Source organism: Ursus americanus, chromosome 12, assembly GCF_024610735.1.
Source record: "Ursus americanus isolate L20-20 chromosome 12, mUrsAme1.1.p, whole genome shotgun sequence".
NCBI lineage: Eukaryota > Metazoa > Chordata > Mammalia > Carnivora > Ursidae > Ursus > Ursus americanus.
In genome coordinates, this window is record NC_142138.1 from 50,341,164 (window position 1) to 50,367,304 (window position 26,141).

Genomic DNA, 26,141 nt, shown 5'->3' on the forward strand with positions numbered 1-26,141 from the left:
TAGCAAATAAAAATACAGGATACCCAGTTAAATTTGAATTTCTGATAGATCAATGATTTTTTTAGTATCCCAAATATTGTATATATTAAACAATTATTCATTGTTTATTTGAAATTCAAATTTAACTAGGTGTCCTATATTTTATTTGGCAACCCTAATCAAGTCCTATTGAGATACCTAGTCCTGTTTGACCCTGGTTACCCTCAGGCCCATATGTTGTTCAAATTTTTCTGTCTTTAGCCAAAATTTTGCCTCTCAGAGCTGTTATGATAGGAAAGCCAAAGCTAGTCCTCTGCCCCAGTGTTCCCAGATTGCTCTTTTTTCCCTTTCCTTCACGACCATCTCTATTCTTCACTGATACCTTTTTTTTTCTTGTCAGAGAGAGAGAGAGAGAGGCAGAGGGAGAAGCAGCCTCCCACTGAGCAAGAAGCCCACTGTGGGAATTTAGAACCCCAGGATCACGGCCTGAGCTGAAGATGGACACTTAACAGACTAGCCACCCAGGCGTCCCTTCACTGACACTTCTTTTTTTTTTTTTTTAAGATTTTATTTATTCATTTGAGAAAGAGAGAGAGAGAGAGCCAGCGAGAGAGGGAACACAAGCAGGGGGAGTGGGAGAGGAAGAAGTAGGCTCCCAGCTGAAGAGCCCTATGTGAGGCTTGATCCCAGAATGCCGGGATCACACCCTGAGCCAAAGGCAGACACCTAACGACTGAGCCACCCAGGCGCCCCTCACTGACACTTCTTAACTCTATCGCCACTTTCGCTGTCTGCCCCTTTTTTTCTATACTGTGCTCATTCTTTTCTTATACCATTTTTTTCTTTCTATAACAGCTAAATGTAGTGTTTTAGAGCATGGACTTTAAAAGCAGACAAATAGGGATTTGAATCCCAGTTTATCTCTCAGTAAGTCTGGGAACTTCAGTAAGACATTCAGTAAGTTACTGAATGTCACTAAACCTCAGTTTCTCTTTCTGTAAAACACAGACACTAATGCCTACTTACAGGGCTTTTCTGAAGCTTAGATGAGATGATATAGGCAAGCTACTCAAAGGGACAATCCTTATTAAATTGTTATTATTAGAAGAGTTTTAGACATTGGGTACTGACTTAACTTCTTTGAACGTATTGTGTGCCTAGACTTGCCTTTCAGGCTCTGCTCCCGTTCTTCCCTGGTAAGATTTTGTACTGTCTGGCTTGTCTTTGACATCATTACCAACCAGTCCAGTTCAGGAAATACGTATTGAGTTTCTGTGCTAACCAGCGTGCTAAATGCTGAAGATCCAGAGATAAAGGAGATAGCACTGATCTCAAGGAAAGTGTTAGGCAGAAGGAATTGATATGAAACAGATCACAATACAATGAAGTAAAATTACGTAGATATGTACAGGGTGTCTCAAGATGCTATGAGATCACAGAGAAGAAGTTTAGACCCCTTGGAGGAAGGAGGCTAGAAAAGACTTCAAGTTAGTGATAACATCTGAGTAGAGAATTAAAAGTAGAATGGGCTAGCTATAAAAAATACGTGGGAGGAGTCGAAACATATTCTACTCTTGGTGAACAGCACGAGAAATAAGAAAAGGTCCTATGGACGGTGTATACAGGGAAGCTCACAGCAGCTCAGTAGGTATGATGAGGGTAAATTGTAAAGCTAGGAAAGGCTAACGAAGTATTACTTTCTTTTGGTCATCAGTGCTAGGGTGCATAACTTTACAGCAGTTGTGGGTTTCATATATTTGGCTTTCTATTTTCTTTTTCTTTTTTTTTTTTTTTTTTAATTTGGTCCTCTATTTTCATCATTGCTTTTGTTTGTATAGAGTTTTGGTCATTTTCAATTTCATGCCTGTCCCAGATGTCAAAACACACGTTACTTTTTCATAATTATAAGTGCTCCCACTCCTCATTTTTCTCACTTTAAAGCTTTCTGAGTGAACTGAAATATCTTTCTTTAATCTAAAAAATGTATTCATGTCGTAAGGTATATTTTTTCCTGCTGGTGTGTTTTTAAAACATTTATATCTCTTTTTCCCCTTACAACCACACATATTTACTGAGTACCTACTATTTTTTGAATTAAAAATATAGATAGATAGATAGATAGATAGATATGTTAGAATAGTGCCCAGCTATTATTATTTTGTCCCAGCCATATTTTGTTTCCAAAGTATTTGGACAAACATAAAGATCTAATATAAATTTCCACATCCAGGGATTTTCTCAAGGTCATAATACAGACAATTTTAAAGCCAGTTATTTTTCTTTTTTTTTTTTTTTAAGATTTTATTTATTTATGTGACAGACAGCCAGCGAGAGAGGGAACACAGCAGGGGAGTGGGAGAGGAAGAATCAGGCTCCCAGCGGAGGAGCCCGATGTGGGACTCGATCCCCATCCCGGATCGCCGGTATCACGCCCTGAGCCTAAGGCAGATGCTTAAAGACTGCGCTACCCAGGCGCCCCAAAGCCAGTTACTTTTCTAACACAGTTATTTAATTTTATCTTCCTGCTCTCTGTCTCTGTGGAGGTAGTTTTACTCATATGCAGTATAAACAGATGCAGGCTTCCTTTATAGCGGCATTGTGTTAAGAGGAAAGGGATAATCCTGCCCTACAATTTGATGATCAAACTGGACCTAGAATATTAAGTTTAGCTTGTCCATCATCAGAATGGGCTGCGGTGGTTGGAGGGTTTCCAATAGATATCAGAAGGCCTTCAAAAGGTAGTGCTGTGTAAGGGAAGCGTGAAGCCAGGAAGGGGTTAGTTCCTTAGGTCTCTGAGATCCTCTGGCCCTATCTGTCTCTTGTTGCTGTTGTTCCTCCCCCTCTCCTGATTAATAGCACTAAGAGAGCTTGGGCTCTCCTCAAAGTCAAGGTCTCGGCCAGGATGGGAGAAGTGGTCACTTCCAACTCAGCAAGCCTTCTTCTGGACTCCCGGCTGGCAGCGTGCACCTGGGCTAATGCCATTTTCAGGGACAGTAACAGCTATTCCTAGCAGTGGGGTTGTTTGTTTCCTGGATCCGCCTCTTCACTCGCTCTCAGGGTCCTTTGCCCCAAAGGACTTTGCCTTTCCTTTCGCGGTCGGACACCCTGGCACCCTGCACAACTGGACAGCCCCGCAGAAGCCCGAGGCGGGAGCCACTCCGTCTGACTCTTCCACCCCGCACACATCTAGCGGGAGCCAGTGCCCCCGGCGGCGACGCGACCGTGAAGCCTATACCGGGGGCTGCCCACCGAGCCGCCTGGGTGCCTCGCCTTCGGGACAGAGCTGGCAAGCGCCAAGCTGGGTCCGCCAGAGCCGAGCCGGGAACGGCGTTTGCCCGGGCCGATGCGGAAGCCGGAGCATTTGGGGGACGGGACCGCGGGAACCCGGAAACGCCTGGGCCGCACCAGGCTCGCGGCGGCGAAGGCGGCTGGAGCCGGCGGCTCAGCGCGTCAGGGGTCGCGGGGGACCCAGCGGGCTGGACAGCCTGGGGCGCCGGGCGGAGCTGAGTCGCCGCCCAGGGTGCGCGCAGCCGGTGGAGCTGCGCGGGAGGTGAGCTTGGGGCGCCCCCGGGGGGAGGCGGGCGTAGGGCAGCAGGCTGCTGCAGCGGCCGGCGGGGGCGCGGGAGGCTGCCGGGGGGGCCGTGCAGCTCCGGGAGGAGGAGGAGGAGGAGGAAAAGGTGTGCGGGGCCTGATGGAAAGTCGGTCGGAGTGAAGGGGACGGGGTCGAGCTAAGCACGGGTGGGAGCGGATGAAGTGACACGTTGTACCTCCGAGGGACGACGTGCGGAATGTGCTGGGTGGAGGAGGAAAAGGGCCCGAGGAAAGGGGTGTGTCAAGCTACTGAAAACGGCGCTGTGTGCCTCCGAGCCTGGGGCGTGCGGAGCCCAGTGGCCGGCGGCCGCGGCCGACCGTCGTTCCTCCGGTGAGCGTCCCATGAGCTCCGGCTCCGAGGGTAACCCTGTGGTAGGCGCCGATCCACCGGACGAGGAGCTTGCGCTCAAGAAGCCGCAGGGACTTCAAGAGATGGAAGGGCTGACCTCGGTAAGGCTAGTGCATAGGCGGGGGCTGTCCGAAGCGAGGTGAGATTCCTATCAGCACAGGTGTGTGCGCGCGTGCGTATGTTGGGGGAAGGGTTCTGAGTGTTGAGGAAGGGAGGATTTTGATAGCATTTATTTAGGCAACTAACCACCTTTCAGGAACGCTGGTTCAAATGAATTAAAGAATGATATTGAATGTTGAAATGGGCCTTGCTTAGCCAACCACTTACATTTCATTACTTTATAGTAGAAAGACTGAATCTTTTATTATGTTCTGTTACACGTAGTATTTGAAAATGGAATCAAGAGTTTTTCAATCAACATTCAACTTTGATAGTTAAAGATGAAATTCGGTAGTTTCTCACTTGGTGCTCTTATTTTCATTGGTAAACTCAGGTTGTTTCCTTTAAGGGAATGACTTTTAAGTTTACATTAATGGGCCTAACATTTCCTACCTAACATTTCCTCCTAAGTGTAGATTCTACTTACTCAGCGTCTCAGTTTGCTTCTCCCCTTTTTCATTCCCTGCTACCTGCATGCTAAATGTGGCACTTCTCTCCTCTTATTTACACTTAACAGTGGCTTCCAAACTGGACTTGTTTCCCTCAATCTGTCCCCCTTCCAGTCACTCCCCTCCGTACTGCTTCTTAAAGATAGAGAGCTTATGCAGTCCCTGGTCACTCTTCCTCAGAAATACCCTGTGACCCTCTATTGGTTCCAAAATACATTTAAAATTATTTAGGGTGCCATTCAAAACCTTTCAGAATTGCAGCTGTCCATAGCTCCAATCAGATCAATATGTCCCTTTCATTTTTTTAAATTACTTCATCCCACATAATCCTTTTTTTTTTTAAAGCTAAACTGCAGTAGTTACTTGGAAATGTTATTTCTGAACATGCTCTATGCCTACCTGCCTTGGTTTTTGCTTGCATCCTTTCTTCTACAAGGATCTTCCTTACCATCTTTGTAGAGAGTCTACTTATTCTTTTTTTTTTTTTTAAGATTTTATTTATTTATTTGACAGAGACAGAGATAGAGAGTGTGTGTACACAAGCATGGGGAGCAGCAGGCCAAGGGAGAGGGAGAAGGAGGCTCCCCGCTGAGCAAGGAGCCCTACGTGGGGCTTGGGGCTCAATCCCAGGACACCCCCCCATCATGGCCTGAGCCCAAGGCAGATGCCTAACCCATGGAGCCACCCAGGCTGTGATTCTACTTATTCTTTAATGCCTTAAATACCACCTTCTTTTTAAAAAATGTTTCTTATTAAGATACAATTGACATATAACATTGTATTAGTTTCAGGTTTACAACATAATGATTCGATATTTGTATGTATTGCAGAATGATCGCCACAATAAGTCTAGTTAAAGTTCATCACCACACATAGTAAACACACTTTTTTCTTCTGATAAGACCTTTTAAAATCTCCTCTCTTAGTAACTTTTAATGATAGTATTATTAACTGTAGTCACCATGCTGTACAGTATCCCTAGGACTTACTTATTTTATTTATAATTGGAAGTCGACACCTTCTTATAAAGCTTTCTGAATTCTACCATTAGTACAAAATATTCTTTTTCTCTTGGGTGCTAAGCTTTATAATTTTATACTATTTATTTACATTTTACTATGGATGAGGAATTTATCTATACTACCTCAAAGATTTATTACTAGGATCAAACATGGAACAGAAAGGCAAATTCAAATATAACATAATTAATAAAAATCCAAAATAAGGTTACACCACCACACAAGAATTAATCCTTGTCTCCAGGATCACTTGTATTTCAACTTGTATCCAGTTGTCCAGCTTCAGCTTACAGGGCTTTAGCAAAAGGACAGTTTTTGGTCTTAGTGATTCCAAGTTGGAAGGCTGGGAAAAAGTTGGAAATGTTAGTTTGAACAGTGATAGCCAGTTATTGGAGGAAACTAGAGGAATTCAGGATCCAGTCCAGTTTATAGGTAGATAACAAAACCTCAGGGACAATAAACAGGTCTAGAATCTGATCTGCACAATAGTGTGCTACTGAAACATATTTTTTTTTTCTCTACAGTCATCTCCATTTCTACCAGAGATAAACACGGTAAGACTGATTTGCATGTAAAATCAGTCTAGTTTCATTAAACTTGGCTTGATTATTTATGTAAGAATAGTGATTAACCATATAGGCTCTTTTAAAGTCTGCCTTGCTGGAACTTTTCAGAAGCAATCTCCAAGCGGACTTTTTTTTTTTTTTTAAAGATTTTATTTATTTATGTGACAGAGAGACAGCCAGCGAGAGAGGGAACACAGCAGGGGAGTGGGAGAGGAAGAAGCAGGCTCCCAGCGGAGGAGCCCGATGTGGGACTCGTTCCCGGAACACTGGGATCATGCCCTGAGCCGAAGGCAGACGCTTAACGACTGTGCTACCCAGGCGCCCCTCCAAGTGGACTTCTAAAAGCTTCTCAAGGCTAGGAAGCCAAGCTAAGGACTCACCATCAGACTTTGCCTCCAATACCTTTAGATTTGGGTGAATTTCTGTCTTCTCTCTCCTAGAGGTCCCTAGGAGATCCTGAGGTTCTTGGGCCTGCCAGGAATTGACCTTCCTTACCCCCGTGATAAGACTGAGAATCCTGAAAGCAAGAAGGGGCTTTATTGGCTCTATAAAGTCAATCTTAGTTTCTTAAAGTTGTCTGGTCATATCTGATATTGTACCCATCCTTCTCAAATGTGACATTCCAGTCAAAACTTTGGCAGTACAGCCAGTGTTTCCAGTTGTGTCTTGTTACAGGAGAACAGATTCATATTGAACTTATGCAAATAACTACATAGCCATGAAACAAAAGATACTAAGGGTTTGTGAATTCTGGAGGAATTAGGTAAGGAGAAAAAGATAAATGTTTCAATTTTGTTTACAAAGGTATCCTTTACCAAATTGTTTTAAGTCATAGAAAGCTTAAGAGAACAGGTTTCCTTAAATCTTTTATTTTTTTGTTTTTCAAAGATTTTATGTATTTGTTTGACACAGAGAGCAGGGGCAGGGGAGAGGAAGAAGCAGGCTCTTGGTTGAGCAGAGAGCCCAACTGGGGGCTCAATCCCAGGACCCTGAGATCACAACCTGAGCTGAAGGCAGATGCTTAACTGGCTGACCACCCAGGCACCTCTTTCTTAAACCTTTTAAACAAAATGTTAAGGAACCAGCAGTGTTTCAAATAAAAACTCAAATTATAATCATCCTCATCAGTTTATTCAGTCCCATTTAATTCTTGTTTTGCTTGATCTTGGGTTAGTAGTTTTATGAATCCCTCAGTTTTTTTTCCATGGAATTCTGAAAATTCTTACCCAGTTCAATGATACGATCTTAAAGTTGTCAGAAACCTGTATTCTAGAGTACTTGTCAGAATTCTTTCTATGAATCTTTTTGAAGACAAGCATTTTTGGATCATAGCAGCTTGGAAAAGCGTTCATGAAACATTAGTATAAAAAAATAACTGTAAACGACAAAAGACTTAAAATGGCCATGGTTAAAGATCTGATGAGAGTTCATTCTAATGCAGTTGACAAGGATATTTGGTTATTTCTGTGACACATATTTTAAGATGATAACTAGAATTATGACTGATGACATTATACAGGGATATATCAGATTTTAAGAAATTTTATACAATTTCTGGAACACATATTAATAATATCCACCCATACAGATACAACCTACGAAGGTTAAACATCACTTCTCATTTAGCAAGTCTTTCTGTATAATTTGGCGTATCAAGTAAACCTAATTAGTTTGACAGCTCTCTTTTTATAAGGAGAGAGAACAAATCTTTTGAGATGTTTCAGGGACCCTCGGGAACAAATCAGAGTTCCAGGTCCAAAAGACTTCATTTAGGATTTGACTTTCGGGAATTTTGCCAAACATATTAAGAGGTTTTAAAACACATGATTAAATAGGATCATAGGTCCTGGGTAACAATCCTTTTAACCAAGGTGACAAAAACATTGAAAGTAGGGGCGCCTGAGTAGCGCAGTCGTTAAACGTCTGCCTTCGGCTCAGGGCATGATCCCAGCGATCTGGGATCGAGCCCCACATCGGGCTCCTCTGCTGGGAGCCTGCTTCTTCCTCTCCCATTCCCCCTGCTTGTGTTCCCTCTCTCGCTGGCTGTCTCTCTGTCGAATAAATAAATAAAATCTTAAAAAAAAAACCAAACAAACATTGAAAGTAAGTACTGAGAGTTACATAGTTTTATATATATATATATATACACACACACACACACACACACACATATATATACTTGCTAAAAGAGCTAAAGTTTCATGTGTGTGTATATATATTAGCTCTTTTAGTAGAGAAGACTGTTTTCTTAAGTAATCAAAGACCTGATAAAATGGGAAGCACAGGAAGTTATTTTGATAAAACACAGAATCTTTGTTTTCTAGGCAGGTTACTTAAAAAGTAAAGGAAAACCTTTTACAATCTTATCAAGAGTAGACTTACAGTCCAAGAAAACTTTGTTCTTTAAGGAGAAACAAGACTCAGTTATAGGGCGCCTGGGTGACTCAGTCGGTTAAGCGTCTGCCTTCGGGTTAGGTCATGATCCTGGGGTCCTGAGATCCAGCCAGTGTCAGGCTCCCTGCTCAGTGGGGAGTCTGCTTCTCCCTCTCCCTCTGCTTCTCTTTCTCTCTGTCAAATAAATAAACTCTTTTTTTAAAAAAGACTCAATTCCATTTTTACATGAATGTACTTTTGATATTAAGGCTTGTTTTTATAACCCTTATAATTAATGCATTCAATTTTAGCCACTTGACCACTCAAAATAAGTTTCTTCTCTCTCTCTTCCCAGCTTTCTGTATCTATTTAGTTTTTGTCTTTTGTTTTGCTCTTTCTCATTTTGGAACAACCAATTATCCTACTTTAGGACAAAATTACTCCTTTTTTTTTCCCCTTGACAAAACCTAACTCCGTATCTCATAGTTTTTCATACTAGAACACATCTACTTCCCTTGTATACAGAGTTCCCCCCCTTATTTCTAATATTTCAATTACATATATTAATTAGAATTCTTAAGTCTTAGAAACCTTAGTTCTAGTGAAAACTAGGAAGTAATTGTGAAATGTTTGTCATACACCAACATTCTGGTTAACTCAGAGGGTGCACTACAACCACCCCCTCTTTTTTTTTTTTTTTTTAAGTAATCTCCACACCCAGTGTGGGGCTCGAACTTACAACCCGAAGTTCAAGAGTCACATGCTCTACTGACTGAGCCATCAGGTGCCCCCACATTAACACTGGCAAATTTATGAACACTTCATTGCCTAATTTCTACAGATACATACTTCTTCATGGTCCAGTTTTTTCAATATGGCACAAAACATGTTTGCGAACAGACCCAAATATCTCTGGTTGCTTTTTTTTTTTTTTTTTTTTGGTGCAAAATGGTGGCTTTATTAAACACGGGGATAGGACCCATGGGCAGAAAGAGCTGCTGCTGCTTGGTTGGTTTGTTATAAGAGGCCAAAAATAGATTAACTCACATTCAGTAATTAATGTTTCAGTATTTTACCCTATGTGGAATGATACATATATTCACTGAATATCCATCATTTAACTTGACTTCGCAAAACTGTAAGGACATGAGTTACCAAAAAGATTTGGGAACTATTTCAAGCAGACATATTATAAAAAATAATTATTGTTGAAAAGTTCATTTATGAATTTTATTTATTTATTTATTTGACAGAGAGAGACAGCGAGAGAGGGAACACAAGCAGGGAGGTGTTGGAGAGGGAGAAGCAGGCTTCTCTCTGAGCAGGGAGCCTGACTCTGGGCTCCATCGCAGGACTCTGGGATCATGACCTGAGCCTAAGGCAGATGCCCAATGACTGAGCCACCCAGGTGCCCCAAATTTTTATATTTTAAATTTTTTTACATTTAAACTTTTACATTTATTTAATTCACTTGTTTTAAGCAAATACGTTTTGATTACTCATGAAGATTTCATGAGACATTACGCAGCTAGCCATCTTACTATTTTTCTTGCTGACAGATTTTATAATATAGAAATAATGCGTGCTTATTTGACTCGTAAATTCAGGTAGAAAAGCCGTATGTCTCCATTATATTTAATGCTGACAACTTTGGAGATATATCCATTTTTTTGTTTGTTTTTTATTGTTGTTCTTGTTGTTTTAGCTAAACCAACAATATTCTCATTTGCCAAAGATTACCTGAGTCATGTGAACTTAAAAACATTTGTGTTAGTTTCTGTATTTCTCTCAGAGAATATTAAATTAATATAGTACTCCTTTTTCCATAACTTAATTAAATTGAACTCTTTTACAAGCAACTTTTGGCAAGACCATCTAGAAGTAGAAAAATATCACACATCTAAAACATACAGACAAACAGAAACAAGATCTTAGAGCTTTTTAAAAAATTCTTAGCCATGTGTCAGGTACAATAATAGAAAACTCACTAGTTTATATAAAAGAACAGTTGGATCCAAATTGTGTTTCTGGCAGATGGAATAAGATAAGGTTATCTGCTCAGATGACTAAACCTTTTTACCAATATTTGTTGAAAAGACTTTTTTCCCCAAGTATTTATTTCAGTAATCTCTACTCCCAACATGGGGCTTGAACTTATGACCCTGAGATCAAGAGTCACACACTTCTCTGACTGAGCCAGCCAGGTGCCCTGAGAAGACTTTTATTTAAGATTGTTCATTTGCCCAGTATTCAAATAGCTCCCTTTCCATTTTCAGTGTCAGGGTAGTTGTCTCTGACTGTCATAGAGCACCTGATGGAGGATAGGGGGCTTAAAGTTCAAGTAACTTTGGACATCTGAGGGCTGAAGTGGGAAGGGAGAAGTCTTGCAGGGGTGGACCGAGGCATGGAGGAGATAGGGGCCTGAAGGATTCAAGGGAACTGAATGGAAGATTGAAGTTGGCTATAGGAGGAAGAAGGAGCAGAAGCAATGGGAAGGGAGAGAGGTCTTAGAGGAGCCAGTTTGGGAAGAACTTAGATTTCCCAAAGAAGCCAGTGAAGTTCTAGATTATCCTCAGCAAAATCATGCCAACAGGGAGATAGAGTTGGCAGAGAATATAGCCAGCAGGGGTTCAAGAAAAGGATTTCAGTGGACTGAAAATTTCCCATGGGAAGAATAAGATGAAATAGAACAGAGAGGCCTTAAAAAACAAATAGCTCCCATCAAGTTCCAAATACCAGCTTCCAATTAAACTAACTTGACCATAGAGCTCCTTTAAAAAATCCTTTAAAATGCCTTATTATCAGGTTTCAGCTGGGACAAACAGTAAATATCACTGGCAGTACTGAACTCCTTTTTAAAAATATTTTTTCAAAAAATTTTTTTCTTTTTTTTTTTAAAACCAAAGGTAAACCTATAGAGTAACTCAAAACCAAAACCAATAAACCTTTTCTGACTTAACTGTGATGCAGGAGACATCCTCAGAAAAGGTAGAAAAGATTCAGCCCTTCCAAGGTCCAGAACCACTACTAAAGATAGCCAAAAGAAAGAGACAACATGTCCCCATTTCATCCCAACCCCCCACAACTGGCAACAGTCAGTAGGATGCTAGCTTCCAAAAGCTAGCTTCCAATGTGCAACCCACATTTCTGTCCAGCTTCTATTCTATATTCTGTATTTTTATATTTTCTTTTTCTTTTTTTTTTTTTTTTAAGATTTTTATTTATTTATTCGACAGAGATAGAGACAGCCAGTGAGAGGGAACACAAGCAGGGGGAGTGGGAGAGGAAGAAGCAGGCTCCTAGCGGAGGAGCCTGATGTGGGGCTCGATCCCACAACGCCGAGATCACGCTCTGAGCCGAAGGCAGAGGCTTAACCACTGTGCCACCCAGGCGCCCCTGTATTTTTATATTTTCTTACTCCATGTTTTTATGACTCGCTAACCTGATGGTTGAGCCACTTGCACACCCAAGAACCAATAACCCTCATGCCCCAGGCAGGCAGAAAGCCAAGCCAAATTTTTAAGGCACAAAATGAGACAAATAGGGAAGTAATAGCTGCACTTTGGGAGGCAAGGATCAGTAACTAGCGGGTACCCCAAAATCAAATTCCCAAGAATCTTAATTCAGAGAACTAATACTTACAAATGTTTTTCTTCTGCTAATCTGATTTTCGGAAAAGAAGGGACAGTATGAAATTTTACCTTCTTCTCTTAACTGGGCATTACAGACAGATCAAGGAGAGCTGATTTGGTAAGAATTCTTACCCATCTGTGGCTTCTGCCAGTTCTTCGGGGTCCCATCTGCGAGCTCTAGAGTGCGCAGGGTATCTCAGCAATCCCATCCTTTGTCACCAGAAACTGTAAGAGAAGAAAATAATTTTCTCTCTGATCTTCTGAGTTCCTAGCCAAAGCCCTTATAATAAAAGACAGATTAACAAGAGAAAAACAGAGGCTTATTAACGTATGTTCTCCATGTATACAAGGTACACACTCAGAGGAAGTGAGTAACTCAAAGAAGTAGCTTTAGAATTCAGGATTAAATATATTTTGAGAGGGAGAAGGGAAGGGAAATGTAGGCCTCTTAGGGGAAAAGAAGCGATTTTTAGGAAATATGAATGGACCCTTAGAAGAATAGATTAAGAGGTAAGATAGTTTGTAGCAAGGTTTATCTGGGTATAGTGTTAACTTCTAATCTGCTCTTCTGTAGTGAGTCAGTCCTTCCTGGTTGATGAAACTCCTCTGGGGAGGGGATTTATGACAACTGAGTTGATTGTAGAGGATTTATTTTTAGGCATAAAAGGGAGGTTTGGGGAAAGCCTCCCCTGCATTTGCTGTTTTTTAAGTACCTACAGCTCGAAATAACTAATATGCGAAAGTGGCGTATTTTGCAAGTGGCATATTCTATTTCCTTTTACCCCAATTTTATAGATGAGAATAATAAAGGTCAGACAGGTCAAATAATTGGCCCTAGGTTCTACATACACTCTTTACGCTGCTCCAGTTATATTTGATATGGATATAATTTGTATTCTCAGATGTGTCTTTTTTTTTTTTTTAAAGATTTTATTTAGTCTGCTTGAAACTTAGGAAAACTTCACTGAGAGCAGACTTGTATTTTGATACAAGATGAGAGATTCTACAGGTAAAGAAGAGGAAAGAAAATTTATAATTAAAAAAAATTTTATTTTTAAATTAGGCTCCAAGCCCAGCTTGGAGCTTGAATGCACGACCCTGTGATCAAGACCTGAACTGAGATCAAGAGTTGGACGTTTAACTGACTGAGCAACCCAGGTGCCCCAAGGAAAGAGTATTTTTTTAAAAAGGGGTATTTCTTCAAAGAATGCATGAAGAAAAATTGTTTGAGACAGGTCATAGTTTATGGCAGAGAATTTAGGTTGGGGTCAGATTGTGAGGGACTGTTTTATGTGAGTTTATATCTTCAATGGGTAGGGAGTTAGTTAAACTTTACAAAAAGAGAAGGAATGTGATCAGATCTACATTTTAGTAAGATAATCAGCTTTTTGGAGGTTAGAGTTGTGAGAATCTGAAGGCTGTCCCATCCGTTGGGAGGCAGAATGACAGGAGACTTGAACAGTAAATACTGAACAGGCATAATTGAAATGTACTCATAATCAGTGTAGTTTATGAGTTTATGTAGCCGGGGAGTGGTGGCAGTTTCCTGTTTAGAAAGGGTGGTGGTTAAACCAAAAAAAAAAAAAACCAACCACTACAGAGCATTTGAATTCTAACAGTGGAATTTTGTCCTTAGGGGAGGGTGGCAATCTTCCATTAATTACGCAAGCACAGTTAGTAGCTAGAGTTTAAAAAATTTTTTGTCCTTGACAATCTGTTAGACCATAAATCCATAAATACCAGCTAATTCTATATGTTCTATTAAGTTTTAGATAAATTATTTTAAACATTTTTCTAGAATGTTTACCATTTGTGAGTGCTACAGAGAAAAACATCTTGGGATGCCTGGGTGTTTCAGTTGATTGAGGGTCTGCCTTCGGATCAGGTCTTGTTCCTAGGATCATGATCCCAGGGTTCTGGGATCGAGAGTGCCGCCTGGGCAGGCTCCTTGCTCATCAGTGAGCTTGCTCTCCCTCTGCCTGCCACTCCCCCTGCTTGTGTGCGCTCCCTAGCTCTCTGACAAATTAAAAAGAAACCTTTAAAAAAAAAAAAAAAAAGGAAAACATCGTAAGGCCCCTGATTTTTCAGGTTTATCCTCAGGCTGAATTAAATAAATAGCTAAACATTATTCCTAATTATCCTGGTATATTTTAATTCTTAAACATTTGAAAAAATGCTAGAACCCTGTTACTAATGTTAGTACTTGGGGAACAACACTATCTTATAGAATGATTGTATTATGTTTGACTTTCTGCATATAGATAGGTATGTTTTAGATGGCATGTTTTGACACACATAGTACACCTCAAACTGTGCAATAAATCATATTTAAAGGAGTCGATTTGGGGTACCTGGGTGGCTCAGTCGGTTAAACGTCTGTCTTCAGCTCAGGTCATGATCCCAGGGTCCTGGGATCCAGCCCCACATGGGGCTCTCTGCTCTGCAGGGATCCTGCTTGTGCATGCTCTCTGTCTCTCTGTCAAATAAGTAAATAAAGTCTTATAAAAAGAATAAAGGAGTCAATTTGAGCATAGTCTGGTGCGAACAGAAAATTTTAAATTGGAAATTGTTTTCTAGATTATAAACTCTATCTGATTACTGCTACTAATATTTTAGGTTATAAAAACAAAGACATGAATAAAAATAGTAATAATCTGTACTTTCTTTTGCCTTTTATGTCCTTTAAAATAGCAAAATTGATGTTTTCAAAAATAAGCATTAGTAGAATTACTTTGTAACATTGGTCAAGTCCTTACCTTTGCTATAGAAATGTTATTATTAACCATTTAGTTTTGTGAACCAAGTGGGTGGGCTTCAAATTTTCCATGACAGAACATCACTAGAGTGATATCTCACTTGCTTGGTATCCTTGATTTTTTTACTGAGTCTGGCATTTATTTTAAATAATATTTATTAAGCACAGCGCAAACTATGTGAAAGGAACTGTTGTATGCACTCTTCGGTGTAAGTCAGTTTTCTTGGTAACTGATTAATTCTTGTGAGTACGGAAAACTTAATTTTAACCATCTTCCTCCTAAACATTTTAAATGGTTTCTGCCTAGGTAGACATAGAATGGAGAACAATTAAATTTTAAAAATACAGATACTTGTATTGATTTCCTGTGGCTGCTATAACCAATTATCCCATATTAGTTGCTTAAATTAAGAGAAATATATTCTTCCAGAATTCTGGATGCCAGAAATCCAAAATCAGTATCACTAGGCTGATAATCAAAGTGTCAGCAGGGCTACCTATGCTCCCTCTGGAGGCGCTAAGGAAAAATCAATTCTTTTCTCTTCTAGCTTCTGGTGGTTGCCCGTCTTCCTTGGTTTGTGGCTGTACCACTAGTCTGCAAGGCCAGCATCTTCACATCTCTCTCTGGATCCATCTTCACACTGTCTTCTCTTCTTGAATATTTGTGTTCTCCTTTTCTGTCTGTCTTTTATAAGGACACTTGTGTTGGTGTTTAGGGCCCATTTAGCTAATCCAGGATAATCTTCCCATCTCAAGATCCTTAACTTAATTTCATTTGCAAAATCCTCTTTCCCAAATAAAGTAACATTTACAGGTTCTGGGATTAGGACCTATATGTTTGGGGGCCATTATGTAGCCTACTACAATCCTCAGGCATATTCTAATGTCTGGACATGTGCTAGGATGGAGAGATTGTAAAAATGTGTAGAGTATAGGATTCTGGGACCCTATGAAATTGTAAACTCAATTTGCTTTTTTTTTTTTTAAAGATTTTATACATTTACATGAAAGAAAGCAAGAGAACAGGAACAGGAGGAGAGGCAGAGGGAGAAGCAGACTCCCCGCTGAGCAGGGAGCCCAAAGCAGGGCTCAGTCCCCAGACCTGAGGATTATGACTTGAGGCAAAGGCAGACACTTAACCGACTGAGCCACCTGGGCGCCCTTCAGTTTGCTTTTTATTTCAAGCCCATGACAGGATCAGTTTTCAGATTTGTTTTCTGGATTTGTTTCAGAAATACTGACTGTAGCTAAAAGAGATAAGTCATTTTAGGGCAGTGATAGAAGCTTTCCGATACCTTACCTGGACCATGGGCTGTGAATTTAGGGTCTCAAGTTCATTATTTTCTTTCTCCAAGTTTTCTAGTTATTTTAAAAGCAACACTTGAACACCATTATATGCCAATTTCCAGTAAAATGTTTGTGGCAGCAACTCTTTGATCACCCAAAACCTAATGTCGATTGTAGGTATTTACAGGTGATAGTTTAAGTAATTTTTGCCTTAGCATGATGAACAACTACCAGTGTCTCCTTTACCACTGGTAATAGGGTCATTAATGGCCTTAAATCTACTCAGATCAGAAAACTGATTCCAAATTACTATCATTGTGGTTCTGTTACCCTAGAACCACATTTGGTACCAAACACTGTATCAGGGGTCAATAGAGAAACAGAACCCTTCAATATTATAGAATAAGGGATTTATGATAGGACTAAGACCTTTCACAGTTGTGGGAAAAGCAGGGGAAGTAAAGGTCTAAAAAGAGAGTGTTGGGGGGAAAAAAAGAGAGAGTGTTGGAGGATTACTGAAAAGTCACGAAAAGCAGCTGTCCTGAAAGACTAGTGTGAGTACACAAGTCAGAACTTTCAAAGGAATCTAAGAAGCAAGGCATGTCCTATAGCCAGAATAGGGCCATGTAATGGAGCTGGTGGTAAGGTGTATAGAAAGCTGTCCCTCTCTGTGTAGCTGTCTTTTTCTGTCCACAGTCAAGAGTCAGGTGGAGAGCATGAGCCCGCTTCTGTGCAGCAGGCTCAGCAGTTGTGAGGAAGAGCTGACCTAGCTCGGGGAAGAGTGAGGATAACTGGAACCTAATTCTTTCTGTTTTACCACATTTAACCCTGAGTATTTTCTGAGAGTACTGGCTCTTGTGTCACTGTCTCCCAAGATTTGTGCAGACTTTGTGTTTAGCCAATTCTAACCTAGCACCATACAGAGTAAGGGACTTTGGGAAATATGTTTGAGTTTAACTAAGTTGACGAAGGTATCATCATTTTCCTATGATATTTTTCTCTTGCACCTTATGTCATAGCAGTTTACATACTTGTACTATTTCTTGAGTTGTTTGTGTCTTCCAAGTTACAGGATAAACTTCATGAAGAAACAGAACTATATTTGTCTCGTTCATCATTGTGTACTGAATTTTCATCACAATGCCTGAGCATTGTGTATTAAAAATGGATGACAAGTTGTGGAGAATCATAGGATACCTTTATTTTTCACTTCTGCCTTCAGTCTCCTTGGTCTTGAACATTTACTAATGGTTAGTGTCTGTGGACCCTACCTGGCTTTTATACTAGTTTCTATTCTCTTTAGAATAGCTTTAACTTTTTTTTTTTTTAAAGAATATCTTTAACTTCTGCCTTTAGCTGTAAGTGGAGGAAATGGCCAAAGCAGAAAGCGGTAGAGCAACAAAGCACAGAGATGGGGAAATGGGAGGGTGAAGCACAACACATTCAAAGGGATCTTAGAGCTATACTTACTAGATCATTGTTTTCCAAATTACTGACATTATGTAAAGAGTACAATAATACCGAACAATTTTTAATCTAAAAATTAGAATGCAAATAGGTCTTATATTTGTATAGTTGAAGAAATATTTGAGTATTATCAATTTAACTGAATGGAAGAATGGAAATTCTGCAGTAGTGAAAGAACAAGTTAAAAATTGACGGTACTGTAATTTACATACAGGCGATATTTGCCTTATGTAAACAGACACCTGACACATTGAGGAAGAAAGGAAAGGAGAAACAATGAAAAGTTGTTTTACTTAGAAGGTAATAGGAACCTGAGATAGTAGAGTTGAGTATTAAGTGTTACTGAGCAGGATTGTGCTTTGCACTTAAAACTGAACTAACTTAGTGGAAGTTATTTCTATCATAGAAACAAAATTGATTATACAGATAGTGTAAATTATCTTTGACTCGTTTTTCTTTCACTTTTATAAAAAATAAAATTTTTGGATTTTCCGCAAGGTTATTATTATGGATTTCAAGTATGACATATTGCTGTTACTTTTAGGAAATGCTGTGGCTACTTCTGAGGTAGTTTGAAAGGAAGATGTATAAATGCCAGTGTCAGAAGTAAAGGCAGTTGTGATGAATTTGTCATTATTTAGCATACAGTTATAGGTTGCAGTTTTAAAGTTTGGCATCATGGAAGACAGTGGGCAAAAAATTGCAACGGAGGTGAGTATTTTTGTATGTATTTATTTACTTTTTCTGTTCATTTACTTGGGAAAATCTTAAAAGATCTGCTTTTACCAGTAACTGTTTCTGAGTAGCATATAACGTGAACTGATATTTGCCTAGCACTTTGTAATTTGTGTGTTTTCGTATGTACTCTATTTAATGTCATTAACCTCTAGTAGATTATTATATTGTACTTAGGGAGTATATTTCAGAACTAGTGTTTATAAAATGTAAATATAACTTACTCTAAAAACTGTAAATTAAGAAATTTAGGCTTTTATTTTTACAGTTGAAGGAAAATTGATATGCAGAATTTCTTAGGTACTTAGTAGTCTTTAAGAATCTATGTAAATTTTATTACAGTTTAAAAACATTGACTATAAACATTTGGTCTTTGGAGACATATCAGCAAAATACAGATAGTCTTGTTTCAGTAGAGATATTGGGCTTCATATACAGTCCTAAAGATTATGCATATACTTTAGTAAGCTATTGGAATAAATCTGTAGCCAGACTGATTTTCAGATTTACCTACAAGGACCTATCTGTGTCTGAAAAGATGAGGAAAAATTATCAGTATATAATGTTTTGAGTATTTCAAAATTTAGTTAATGCATATCTAATGCAATTAATGATGGTATACACAACTCATTTCTCACTAATCCTGATTAATTTGGGGGTAGAGGTAGTAGCAGTAGTGTACATTAATGATACATATACTTCATGTAATGTATATTTTTTAAACATTTTAAGCCCTTAAAACATTTGAGCATTTAAACTCAGAATTGACGTTGTAAAGCAAGAATCTTTAGAAGCTTTTTTTTTTTTTAAGATTTTATTTATTTGAGAGAGAGAGAGAGCATGAACAGAGGGGAGGGGCAGAAGCAGAAGCAGACTCCCCACTAAGCAGGGAGCCTGATGTGGGGCTCAATCCCAGCCCCACATGGGATCATGACCTGAGCTGAAGGCAGACGGTTAACTGACTGAGCCACCCAGGTGCCCCAGGAAATTTAAAAAATTTTTAATTTAAATTTTTAAAAGGAAAAGGATGCTAAATGTTTATCAGTAGGAGAATAGGTAAATAAAAGGTTCACTCATTTGATGAAACATCAGAATTGTTAAAAACAATGAGCCAGGTCTGTATATCAACATAGCTGACAAAACAATGCTGAGTAGAATAAGGAAAATGCTGAATAATGGACACAGTTTGAGGCCATGGTAATGTAATTATGGCTTACAATTATGTTTATATATGTATGAGAAATTTTTAATAGTAGACTAGAAATATGTATTCTAAACTTGTAATAGGTTCCTACTGGGGAAGGAGAAAGGAATAGGACTTAGAGTTTTGGCTTAAAGGGGACTTTGACTTTAGTTGTAATGTTTTATTCCATCACAAAAGGAAAGGTAAACAAATGTGACAAAATTGAGACATCAGTTCTGGGTGATGGAATCATGGATGTTATGTTCTTGGTACTTGATTGAATTTTAAAATTCCATTTTTTTTCCCCCTCAAGAAAGATCTGTCTCTTAGGAAAAAGTGGAACTTTGTGATTACAAGACTTTATTTTCCATGTAACTAAGAAACCCAAAAGGTTGTTGAAAACTTTTAGGTGGAAGTGTGAAATGGTCTAGGTACTTTATTTCACCTTTGCTACTAAAGTCCTGGGGTTTAGGGATCTCCTAAAAGCTGAAATAAGAAAAAAATTATTGACAAAATCTATACCAAAATATTATTAGATGTTTTTGGATAGTTGATTATGGTTCAGATTTTTACCAGTTAAAATAAGTTTTCTGGGCGCCTGGGTGGCTCAGTCATTAAGTGTCTGCCTTCGGCTCAGGGCGTGATCCCAGCGTTCTGGGATCGAGCCCGGCATCAGGCTCCTCCGCTGGGAGTCTGCTTCTTCCTCTCCCACTCCCCCTGCTTGTGTTCCCTCTCTTGCAGGCTGTCTCTCTCTCTCTGTCAAATAAATAAATTAAATCTTAAAAAAAAAATAAAATAAGTTTTCTGCATTTTTCTAAGAATATACTGCTTTTTAAAATGAAGTAATAAATGCTATCTTTAAAAAACAGAACAAAATAAAGAAAAGCCATCAGAATGAAATAGTGTCCTTTATTCTAGTGATCAAGAAGAATGCATTTTTCAGGTTTTAGCTATTAAATGAAAGTGGAACATCTAAGCATCCTTACTCCTCTGATCCTGTTATGAATCTGAGAGCCTCCCTGAACCCAAAGTGAGTTCAGGGAACTTAGTCACCAGGACCTTAAAAAAACATGGGCAGTAATTTGTTGACTGGTCTTTAAGGCTTTTGGTAGTAAATTGAAAAAAGCTGATCATGCAGGAAGTTACAAGGGTTTCAGGAGCCCTGTGTCAGGAGGTAGGGGCAGAGACCAATATATATTTTTTCTTTTATCTCACATTCTTAAATACATTGTTTAGAGACTGTTGACTGTATTAATAATTAAGAATTGAATTACCAAGGTGAATGTATTGGTGTTGTATATGCTTGGAAATGGAAAAGCAAAATAGTAAAAATAGTATATCCTGGTTTAGAATCTGACCTTTAAAATTTCATTTGACAGGAAAGTGGAGCATTGCTGTTTTAACAGGTACATTATGATCTTAGCTGCACGGAATAAACAAAAGACTTCCTTGAATAGATTTTCCAGGAGAAACAGGTGCCTATGCCAAATGTAGATTGCTGGCAACTTGCTCTCCTTCCATACAGAGATAAAGGCCACCAGGTTATCCTCTGGAATTCTATAGTAGCATAAAGTGAGAGCTAGCAAACCTGATATTTAACTATATATTTCCCAGTAGTAGTTAAATGACCTTGAACAAATCATCTAACTTCTCTGTTCACTATTTTCTTCATTTTAAAATGAAGATATTTATACTAGATGCTTTCTAAAACATCTTCTACCTCTAAAATGCTGTAATTTTATTTCACATTAGGACTCTTGCTAATGCAGATTTACAAAAGTGAGATGGTTGATACATAAGTGTATGTATTTTTTCCTCTAAGCTTGATCCTTTTTATATGTGACCAGAAAGACTATATTATTCAAATTTTTCTCTCTGAAATTCAGATTAAGGGCTTAAGGTAATTTTTTCAATCATTCTTTTTCATCACTAAAAATTTTATCCTTATATTGATGGTGTTACATTGTTTGATTTTGGAGCATATTCAGTCAGAGAATTGCTAAATTTAATGAGCTAGACTTTGTGCTTTCAAGGATAGGCTCTCTCAGTAACCATGATACTTGGCCTAGTATAGGCACCAAATAATGGCTGCTGAATCTGTTTGAATATATTACATGCTATTTTAATAATTATGAGGTAAGGGAAGACAGAGGATCATATATCTAGAACTGTAAATGGTGGCTTGGTTATGAGAGCTATAAAGAGATATACAATAAAGAGGGTCCATATTAACAAAACTTAGGATAGAAAATGGAATCATGGAAAGGATAGAGTTGAGCTGAAGAACAGACTAACAGAACACCATTGATATTAATCTAAAGAAATTAGAGCCAGAACCAAAGCTATGAGGAAAGCCTGCTGGGGAATGCTACTGCTTAGTATGTCCTCAGTCTTTTAATCAGCTTTGTTGAGCTGTGATTTACACACAGTAAGATGTACCCATTTTATATGTTTAGTTCAGTGAGTTACAATAAGTGAATAGAATTGTGTAACCATCACATAGTCAAGATATAGAATATTTCCATCACCACCAAAAATTTCTTGCTATCCCTTTGCAGTCAACCCCCAACCTCAACCCCTGGCCACAGTCAACCATTAATTTGCATCACTGCAAATTACTTTTGCCCTTTTTAGAATTTCATATAAATGGATCATATAGTATACACTGTTTTGTCTATAAACGTTTTTGCTCCGTTTCTTTTTAATATTCATTGATGTTTTACCATGCATTTCATTTCATTTTGTTTTATTGCTAAATAGTATTCCATCATAAGGATGTACCACAGTATGTTTAGTAATTTACCTGTTAATGGGCATTTGGTTTATTCCCAGTTTCTGCCTGTTACAAATAAAACTCCCATGAATAGTCATATATAGTCATTATGGATAAATGCTTTCAAATCTCTTGGGTATACACCTAAGAGTAGAATTTCTAGGTTATATGAAAAGATTATTGCTATTTTTTAAGATAAACTACCAAACTGTTACTCAAAGTGATTTTATCACTTAATATTCCCACTAGCAATGTTAAGAGCTCTATTTGCTCAAAATCCTCTCCATCCATTGGTGGCATCAATTTTTACAGTTTTAGCCATTCTAATAGGTATATAATGGTATGTCATTGTGATTTTAATTTGTATTTCTCTAATAACTATGATGTTGAACATCTCTTCATGTGCCTATTAGCCATTTGTTTGTCTTTTTGGTGAAATGTCTATTCAGATCTTTTACTCATGGGTTGTCTTTTATATTTATTGTGTTGTAAGAGTTCTCTATATAACCTGGTTACAAAGGCATTGTCAGATAAACATATTGAGAATATTTTCTCCCATGATGTGGTTTGCCTTTTATTATTTTTACAGTATCTCTGGACAAACAGTTTAATTTAAATTTTGATGATATCCAGTTTATCCATATTTTTTCTTTTATGGTTTGAGCTTTTTCTGTCCTATCTAAGAAATCTTTGCATGCCCCATCTGGGTGGCTCAGTCCTTTAAGCCTCCAACTCTTGGTTTCAGCTCAGGTCAGGATCTCAGGGTAGTAAGGTCAAGCCCAGAGTCTGCTGCTCTCCCTCTCCATCTCCTTCTGTCCCTCCCCCTGCTCTCTCTCTCTCTCAAATAAATAAATAAATAAATATGTTTTAGTTTATTTGAGAGAGAGAGCGCAAGAGAATGGGGGAGGGGCAGAAGGAGATGGAGAGAGAATCTCAGAAGGAGGTGGAGAGAGAATCTCAAGCAGATGCCCCACTGAGTGTGGACTGAGGAAGGACTTGAAAGAAGCTCTTAGTGGAGCATCTCCATGTTTTTGACAGTTACAGTGGTTGATAGTGTTGTTCAGATGTTCTGTATTCATACTGGGGGTTTTGGGTATGCATGTGTGTGTATTCTATTAATTACTGAGGATGGTAGGTTAAAATCTCACATTATGACTTATGGATTTACTTGCTTTTTCCTTTTAATTCTGTTATTTTTTGCTTCATGTATTTTGAAGCTATGTTATTAGGCACATATTCATCTATAATGGTTATATCTTACTGATGTATTGACTCTTTTATTATTATGAAATGTCCTTCTTTAGTTCTAGAAATAATTCTTATATAATTTATTTTTCCAGACACTAATTTGGCCTCTCGAGCTTTCTCATAGTTCTCATGGCATATCTTTTTCCATTCTTTTACTTTTTAGCCTATTTGTATCTTCATATTTAAAATGAGCTTCTTAGAGTCGATTCTGAATTACTTAAGGGAAAATATAGGAACTTTGCAACTCATCTTTGGGGAAAGCTGGGTGAAGAGTACACAAGAACTCTTGTACTACTTTTTATTCTGTGTGAATCTAAAATTATTTCGAGAGTGTTTATAATTGCTTGTTGTTCATGCATTGTTACAGTAGCTTTTAAAAACTTGTCTGGGGCACCTGGGTGGCTCAGTCGGTTAAGCATCTGCCTTTGGCTCAGGTCATGATCTTGGGGTCCTAGGATTGAGCCCCACATCGGGCTCCCTGCTTAGTGGGGAGTCTGCTTCTGCCTCTACCCCTCCCCTCTGCTTGTGCTCTCTTTCTCTCTCTCTTAAATAAAATCTTTAAAAAAAAAATTCTTGTCTGGAGGTCAGTGAGGTGCCTGGGTGGCTCTGTGGGTTAAGCGTCCAACTCTTGATTTCAGTTCAGGTCAGGATCTCAGGGTTGTGAGATCGAGCCCTACACTGGGCATGGAAACTGCTTAAGAGTCTCTCTCTCCCTATCCCTCTACTCCTCCTCACCTCTCCCTCTAAAAAACAACAAGAACAACAACAACAAAAAATTAAAATTCTTGTCTGGTAATTCCAACATCTGTGTCAACTCTGTGTTGTGGTTCTTACTTATCCTAGTTGAGATTTTTTCCTGGTTTTTGTTGTTGTTGTTTGTTTGTTTGTTTTGTTTTGTTTTTTGGTATGAGGAATATACTCCTTTTGGATTGTATTAAGGACATTTTGGGTATTATGAGACCTTGGTTCCTACTTAAATCTTCTTTACTAGTAGGCAGTCACCAGAGAGGGAAGAAGAGTGCTGCCTCTTTGCTGACATTCACCTTGTTTAGGTCAGGGGTGGTTCATAGGGCTCAGCCGTAATCGTCTTTGTAGCTGTAGCCTCCGGTGGGAGGGAAGAGGGCCACCGTACCGTCTCTGCCCTCATTAGTGCAGGGTAGGGATGGTCAGCAAGTCTCTGTTCCACACATTACGTAGCATCCAATTAGTAGGGCTCTGTCCTGCAGAGCTGTTATCTTCCTATTCCTTTGGTTGGAGACAATGGGTTTTTCTTAGGGCTTCTGTTTGTTGTTGTTCTCCACCTGTTGTGGTTCCAGGTTGTGAATCGTTATGGCAGCCAGGGGGAGATACATAGGTGGCAAAAAGTCTCCAGGGAATTCACTGTTGGGTTATCACTTAGGATCTGGGATCTCTAGCTAGTTTGTCTTATTTTCCTCACCTTTCAGAGTCTTATAGTAGTTAACTTTTTTCCTTTGGTCCAGGGTTTATAGTTGTGATTAGCAGGAAGAAAAGGGTGGAATGCACTTAACTCTATTTTGTTTGAAACGAGAAGTCTCATAGTGATTTTTAATATATGTTTCTGTATTTTCTAATATATGTTTCTGTATTTTCTAATTTTGTTTATTTGCCCTGCTTGTTTTGTCTCTCAGGCAAATGAAGATAAAACAATGTCTGCCAACCTAAAATACCTTTCCTTGGGAATTTTAGTCTTTCAGACTACCAGTTTGGTTCTAACGATGCGTTATTCTAGGACTTTAAAAGAGGAGGGACCTCGTTATCTATCTTCTACAGCAGTGGTTGTTGCTGAACTTTTGAAAATAACGGCCTGCATTTTATTAGTCTACAAAGACAGCAGTAAGTTTTTCGGTTTTCTGTTTTTAAGTCATTGCAATTTATTCAATTGTTTTGGTGTTATTTACATAGGTTATATATACATAAATATATATTGTAACTACACATTTGGACACTGTTGCCTTGTTATCTAATGTCACAGTATTAAGAACATTTCAATATTTTTCATTTTCTTTTTTTTTGAAGATTTTATTTATTAGAGAGAGAGTGTGAGTGCGTAAGCACAAGCGGGGGTCGGGAGGGGGGGATGGGCAGAGGGAGAGGAAGAAGCGGACTCCCCGCTGAGCAGGGAGCCCAATGTGGGTCTTCATCCCAGGACCCTGAGATCATGACCTGAGCCAAAGGCAGCTGTTTAACCGGCTGAGCCACCCAGGTGCCCCCTATAGTTTTCATTTTCTTAGGACAGTTTTAGTCTAGTAACAAACGTATTTTATTCTGATCTACATCATGATTCATGTCTTCTGGTTAATGCTAGAACTATGAAATGTAGTTTCTTGCATTTATAATTGAGAATAAGAGTAAATTCTATAATTCTGTAACTTTTAGAAATTTAGTGAGGTCATAATTAAAGTCAATGCTTTTTATTTTGTTTGCTGCATTGATTAGTCCAGCAGTGACTAATTTGATAGTTTTTTTAAAAACAGTTTTATTGAAATATAATTCATGTACCATACAAGTCAGATTTTGAAGTGTACAACTCTGTTTTTTGGGTTTATTACATTATT

At 38.7% G+C, this 26,141-nt stretch overlaps 1 protein-coding gene across 5 annotated transcripts in view; it reads left to right on the plus strand.

Annotated features, from left to right (window-relative positions):
* Nucleotides 1-26,141, plus strand: part of SLC35A3 (solute carrier family 35 member A3) — a 70,725-nt gene that overhangs the window by 20,078 nt on the left and 24,506 nt on the right. The window contains exons 1-2 of one of the 5 annotated variants that reach the window (XM_045801698.2): nucleotides 2,861-3,529; nucleotides 25,215-25,419. In XM_045801698.2, the coding sequence (XP_045657654.2) occupies nucleotides 3,323-3,529; nucleotides 25,215-25,419 (412 nt within the window). In that variant the 5' untranslated portion in view covers nucleotides 2,861-3,322. Of the gene's footprint in view, nucleotides 1-2,860; nucleotides 3,530-3,639; nucleotides 3,657-3,722; nucleotides 4,021-14,823; nucleotides 17,410-25,214; nucleotides 25,420-26,141 lie in introns of those variants that run through there. The other 4 variants (XM_087866128.1, XM_045801699.2, XM_045801701.2 and 1 more) reach the window with 4 other exon arrangements.